Consider the following 7,029-nt stretch of genomic DNA (forward strand, 5'->3'; position numbering starts at 1 on the left):
TTAAAGGTTAGTTAATAGAAAATTTCACTAACTTAGTGTGCATTCAGATTTTACATACATTGTGAGTGAGGTCCAAATGATATAGGACAGTAAAACATCTTGGGTACCAGATGTTCCCCACAAACATAGTAAATTGTCTTAATAAAAATGTAAAAATGCTGAATAATTTAGAGTTGGGGGATAGAAAACATCATTAGTTCAGTATATAAACTCAATAGAAAGGCTTTGCCATGATACATAAATGTGCGTGTGTACTGCTAGGATAGATGGACATAAACCATCGAAATTAAAACCATATTGAATTTATGAAAGCTAAATCTTTGTAGACGTCAAGAATTGTTTTGTATATGAGAGGGTGAGAACATTTTATCCTTTCTGGCTTTAGTATCACTGTCTGCTCTGCCTACCTGTAAAGGCACAAGATGTGCAACAACACCTGTCAGCATCTCAGCGGGTACGCACGACTCCAGATGTACAAAGGAGAACAGGTGAATGAACAGCCGAGTACATGGTGCTCTACACAACTGAGGTTGCACCCTCTGTATATCTGCATAACCTTCTCAGACTCTGATGGAATACAAGATATTTGTCATCATCACTCAAGTATCACAACTAGAATACTAGTCAGTGTGGGATTAATTTTGTCTGCCATCTAGTGGACCAGGTAGGACAATGCATTAGCATTGTCATGTCATTTGACAGCTATTTGCCACTTATTACTTAAAACAAACTAGTATTTTTATTTTTATTTAATCCCATAATTAGTAGCCTATATTTTTCAATTTCACTAGTAAATATTCATTAGAAACTAATGCTTACTCCAATAGTAACTATAGCATTTAGTTACTGGTAGCCTACTTGTTCATTCGATAGGCTATTATTATTCATTTACTAGGCTACTACTCTTTTGTTAAAACAATTTAATCGCTATTGTGTGTTCACAGCGCACACATAAGTCACTTTCAAATCAACCAGCTTTCTGTTGGTCAACGAATCCGCGTGGTAAATCTTTTGCCCTAAAATTCCCGATCGGGGGTTGCTACTTCGAGCAATGATAGTTACTAGCAAAGCAATTAATATTTGTATCTAGTCACTATTGTATTTTGTATTAGTAATTTAAAAAAAAACTAGTAACATAAAATAACTACTAGTTAGTTTGAGTGAATATATAAAAACAGCCGCTGAAAAGAAAAACACGATTTGTTTAGCGTTCAAGGAGAAAAAAGGACTACATTTCCCAGCGGTCTTAGCTAAACGGCAACGTAAACGACACGCCCAGTCGCAACGCTGGACGGTGACGTTTGCAAATCTGATGTTTGCGCTTTGTGGCTGTTAGCTGGAAACGCCACACTCTCAAACAGCGAAACAAGCTTAATTCAAGGGAAATGTCGATGTGAGGATATTTAAAAAGAGAAGCCTGGGACATTTGTTTCGGATTCACGCTTTCTGGCTTCAAACCTGTTACCTGAAGGCCTGTTGTGAGAGGAAATCCACGGACTGAACTGCGACTCTAGGCCGGTCTGAGAGGACATGCCACCGGAGAGAAAGCTGCTCAAAGCTCGCCCTTTTTCGCGTGTTTTGCCTGTAAAACAAACGGCAAGTGCCTGAACTAAAACCAAAAGACTTTTTTAAGACATGAGAGTGTCAAACTAACATGAAAAATTTGTTAAAACAGACCGAGGAGGTGAGGTTTATGGAGTGTTAGCAGACGGTGCTGATAAGCAGGTAGAGTACCTACTCTGATAGAAACACATAAGTGATGAATTATATGTTAATAACTCAGAAACAGGACAACCTGAGCAGGTAGATAGTCATAGTAATGTTTTGTCAGTAAGGTCAACTACTTATTTAGCAACATTTACCTTAAATAAAGCTTTAGTATTTTAAAGTATTTTGAATGCGCAATTGACAGATCTGATTATATGTTTTATTTGCTTGGAAACATTATTATTTAAAACAACAGTTCTTTGATTTTTGAGGGAGGTTAAGGTCTACTTATTTCACCACAAGTGTTGCAATCATCTGTAAGACCAGTGTGAGGTAATAGTCATTTTCTCTTCTCTATCTTCATCAAAGGCACCATCCCAAAGTTTCTTATGTTGCAGAACCTCTGTTGATGAGGTCACACTCCATGCATGTTGATGTCTGGGTTCCACCTCCTGGTTGTGTTCCTCCTGTTTGACACAAGCTGCTGATTTCTTAGGGTCACCATTTCTGGAGCGTTTGCAACTGAGGACTTGAATCCATCAGGATGAACCGTTACCTGCCAGTGGCACGGCAGCACTTTCTGAGTGCTCTCGCGAGCACGAGCGTGGTGGTCAAATCCATATGTGCCACAGTAATCCTGTTGTACCTGCTCTCCTGGGCTGCTAACACCACTTACCTGCTTGGCGTCACACCTGGCTTCCTTTTTCCACCCAACTTCTGGATTTGGACGCTTCTGACCCATGCGGTGGTGGAGCAGCACGTTTTTGGTGTGGCGGCAAACATTGCTACCGTGATGGTTGCCGGGCGGCTTTTGGAGCCATTATGGGGAGCGCTGGAGCTGCTAATTTTCTTCGCTGTGGTAAATGTAGCAGCTGGCCTCCTATCTGGACTCTCCTACCTTCTTACCTACGCTGCGACATTTGACCTGGACTACCTGTTTGCCGTGCGGGTGTACGGCGCACCCGCTTTTCTTGGGGGCGTTCTTGTAGCGCTGAAGCAGACTGCGGGTGACACCACAGTGCTTCGAGTTCCTCAAGTACGCTTGAAAGCTGCCCCGGCACTAGCTCTGCTCGCATTAGCCGTACTGCGGCTAGCGGGGCTGCTGGACACTTCAGCTCCACTAGCAGCGTGTGGGTACGGCGCTCTGTCCGGGTGGGTTTACCTGCGCTTCTACCAGAGGCACCCTAGGGGGCGTGGAGACATGTCGGACCACTTTGCCTTCGCCTCTTTCTTCCCAGAGGCACTCCAGCCGGCTGTTGGGTTCGCCGCCGGGCTTGTGCACGCCGCCCTTGTGAAGATGAAAGTTTGTCGTAAAATGGTTAAGCGCTACGATGTTGGGGCTCCATCCTCTATCACCATCAGCCTGCCAGGCACAGACCCACAAGATGCAGAAAGGCGGAGGTACGTTCATTCCGACCAATACCGAAAAGCCCATATTTATTTTCATGTTGTGCTGTTTTTTCTTAATAAATTAAAAACTAAACTTAATCGTTTTAAATGTTACAAGTGAATTTAGGTATTACAACATTAAAATGTACAGTATGAAAAATAGATGTTGATTTGGAGCTCAGTGTTATTTTAGTATTTTATACTGTCATAGTATTTATTAATGTTTTGTGTGTTTTGTAAAAAAAAAAAAAAAGAAGAATTAGTTCACTTTAAAATGAAAATTATCCCAAGCTTTACTCACCCTCAAGCCATCCTAGGTGTATATGACTTTCTTCTTTCTGATGAACACAATCGGAGTTATATTAATAAATATCCTGACGCATCTGAGCTTTATAATGACAGTGAACGGGACCAACGAGTATAAAGCTCAAGAAAGTGCATCCATCCATTATAAACGTACTCCACGCGGCTCCAGGGGGTTAAAAAAGGCCTTCTGAAGTGAAGCAGTGTGTTTGTCTAAGAAAAATATCCATATTTAACATATTGTAAAGTAAAATATCTAGCTTCCGCCAGACCGTCTTAGGTGTAGGACATGGTGTAAGCGTTTTAAACTGCGAGAGGCGTTACACTTTCTTCGTAAGTTGAATACAGAAGCTAGATATTTTACTTCATAACTTGTTAAATATGGATATTTTTCTTACACAAACGGATTGCTTCACTTCAGAAGGACTTTATTAACCCCCCGGAGCCGTGTGGAGTACGTTTATGATGGATAGATGCACTTTCTTGAGCTTTATACTCGTTGGTCCCATTCACTGCCATTATAAAGCTCGGATGCATCAGGATATTTATTAATATAACTCTGATTGTGTTCATCAGAAAGAAAAAAGTCATATACACTTAGGATGGCTTGAGGGTGAGTAAAGCTTGGGGTAATTTTCATTTTAAAGTGAACTAATCCTTTAATATTCAGGTTTTGCTTTAATTTATTTTTATTTCAGTTTTAGTAATTTTCGTACTTTAGCTTAAACTTATATTACTTCAGTTAGTTGCCAATGCAACATTTCTAATTTTTGTTTAAATTTACATTTTCATTTAATGTTTGTATTGTATTTAATTTCAGCTTTGATTCATAAATTATTCGACACATTTTTCATATATTGGCCAGTGACCAATATAGTTCTGATGTATTGTGCATCTCTAGAGTCAATTAAGTAAATCAGTTTGAAGTAGATCAGTCTGATGTTCTCAGTTTTGATGTATCTTTTTTACTGCACCTTTGGCTGATAGCAGCATCAGCTCATTTTCATATGTTTTCCCATAGGCAATTGGCATTGAAAGCTCTGAACGAGCGCCTAAAGCGTGTGGAAGACCAGTCGGCTTGGCCCAGCATGGAAGATGAAGAGGATGATGAAGATGAGGAGGTGCGGACAGACACTCCTCTCCTTTCAAGCCGAGAGACTTTGCCACCAGCACCCAGCACCACACAAAATCCTACGGGACAACAGGAGTCCAGCATCATAAGTTTCGAAGATGCTCCAACCCATTCCTAACAAACACAGACACACACAGTCCTTCTTTTTGTCCTGCAGAGTTCAATTTAACCTTACAAAAATGCTACTGGAGACATGACACACACACACACACTATCTTGGTAAAGTTTTACATAGACAAACAAGGAGTTGCCACTAAATGAACACATTACCCAAATAAGTAAACTAAATGACAAAGACATCCACACTCAGTTTTTCAGCTGTACAAAAAACCCTGGACTAGCCTGAATCATAGCAGCTACAGTGCTCCAGTACTTTTGCTTTGTTAAAACAAGAATATCTTCTCTCCCTCTGGCCTCTTGTGTAAGGTTTCTGGGGTGTATCTTTTCTGAATAAATGCTCTAATGGTTGATGGGATTGAAACTCTGTTTTTAAATGTATGGCAGACTCTACAAAATGTTTATGGATTGCCTCTTTTTGTTGGGTATTTTTTGGGCTTGTATCAGGAAAAAGACAATTTCTGATATTTATTGAGCAGACCATGGGACTTATTGCTGCTTACTGATGTAACAGCATCATAAGAATGTCTGGAATATCAAGGGCTGGATTGCTAAAAGTGAAGATTGTTTGCAAATGTTGGGACTATTTAAAGAATGTGATCTCTAATTTAAGGTTCTGCTCTCACAGGATGTGGTCCTTTGATTTCCTGTTTTCAGTCATGGCGATTTGATAGGTGGAGGCATAGAGAGGAGAGAGTTGGATACAGTCATGTCAAAGATATTTTTGTTCAGAATAGTTTGAAATGATGATAGCAATACAGAATCTGATTCTGTCCCCTGTTGTACCCTTTTCCTCAACTGTACTTTAATGATCTGTCTATATGTGTTGGCTTTGATAAGAGTGTTGCACTCTAAATTATGAGCTTACATAATGGACCTGTTTTTATAAAACACAGATTGTCTACACAATGTGGCTTGAGTTTCATTTAATGCAGATTCTGACAAATAGCTCAGCTATTTCTTTGGAGAAATCTGGTTATGTATGATTTTTGGGTAGGGTTCCTGAAATTTTCACTAATATTTTTTAACCATTTTTTTCTTTGGGGTTTTTATTACTAGTAATTGTTGACCTGTTTTCTCATGGTTACAAGGCGTCAGCCTTGATGCCTCTCTGGCAGTCTCATTCTCTGATTCGGGTTTCAGCCTAATTTTCTGATCTCTCTCCATCTGTAATAAAGACTAAATGAAGAACACATCTGTACCAGAGGACCTCATTGATTCAAAACAATCAGTTCTTTATGTTATTTGTATTTTTTCTTTGTTATTTTGTAATATATATATATATATATATATTTATACACATACACTACATGTACGTATATACATGTACATTAACATTGGAGTCAGTAAGATTTTTAAAATGTTTTTGAAAGAAGTCTCTTATGCTCAACAATGCTGCATTTATTTGATCAAAAATACAGTACAAAACAGTAATATAAAATGTTATTACAATTTAAAAGAATGTTTTCTATTTTAATATATTTAGTTCTATGATGAAAAGTTGGATTTTCAGCATCATTATTTCAGACGTCAGTGTCACATGACCCTTCAGAAATCACTCTAATATGCTGATTTAGTGCTCAAGAAACATTTATCATAAGTGTTGAATACAGCTGTGCTATTTAATATTTTTGAAAATATTTTTGTCACTTTTGATCAATTTAATGTATCTTTGCTGCATAATTTAAGTTTTAATTAAAAAAAATTGTACTGACATTCGAACGGTAGTGTATGTATACCTTAAAAATGTCAACTATTAAAATAATGAAAAATATATATATGTGTGTGTGTGTGTATATATATATATATATATACACACATGTACACATATATATGCACACACACACATATATATATACATACATACACTCATGTACACATTTATATATGCACACACACACACATATATATATATATACAGGTGCTGGTCATATAATTAGAATATCATCAAAAAGTTGATTTATTTCACTAATTCCGTTCAAAAAGTGAAACTTGTATATTATATTCATTCATTACACACAGACTGATATATTTCAAATGTTTATTTCTTTTAATTTTGATGATTATAACTGACAACTAAGGAAAATCCCAAATTCAGTATCTCAGAAAATTAGAATATTGTGAAAAGGTTCAATATCGAAGACACCTGGTGTCACACTCTAATCAGCTAATTAACTCAAAACACCTGCAAAGGCCTTTAAATGGTCTCTCAGTCTAGTTCTGTAGGCTACACAATCATGGGGAAGACTGCTGACTTGACAGTTGTCCAAAAGACGACCATTGACACCTTGCACAAGGAGGGCAAGACACAAAAGGTCATTGCAAAAGAGGCTGGCTGTTCACAGAGCTCTGTGTCCAAGCACATTAATAGAGAGGCGAAG

The 7,029-nt window shown here is 38.1% G+C and overlaps 1 protein-coding gene across 2 annotated transcripts; it reads left to right on the top strand.

The window, feature by feature from the left end:
* Positions 1-1,264: 1,264 nt before the first annotated feature.
* Positions 1,265-5,843, top strand: tmem115 (transmembrane protein 115). 2 transcript variants are annotated; one of them, XM_051903807.1, is made up of 4 exons: positions 1,265-1,596; positions 1,676-1,725; positions 2,077-3,108; positions 4,421-5,843. In XM_051903807.1, exons 3-4 carry the CDS (start codon positions 2,252-2,254, stop codon positions 4,647-4,649), a joined length of 1,086 nt encoding a protein of 361 aa, XP_051759767.1. In that variant the 5' UTR covers positions 1,265-1,596; positions 1,676-1,725; positions 2,077-2,251; the 3' UTR covers positions 4,650-5,843. The 2 variants fall into 2 exon arrangements, with proteins under 2 accessions (XP_051759767.1, XP_051759768.1); XM_051903808.1 differs by lacking the exon at positions 1,676-1,725.
* The last annotated feature ends 1,186 nt before the right edge of the window (positions 5,844-7,029 follow it).

The sequence above is a fragment of the Ctenopharyngodon idella genome, chromosome 8, assembly GCF_019924925.1.
Source record: "Ctenopharyngodon idella isolate HZGC_01 chromosome 8, HZGC01, whole genome shotgun sequence".
Lineage (NCBI taxonomy): Eukaryota > Metazoa > Chordata > Actinopteri > Cypriniformes > Xenocyprididae > Ctenopharyngodon > Ctenopharyngodon idella.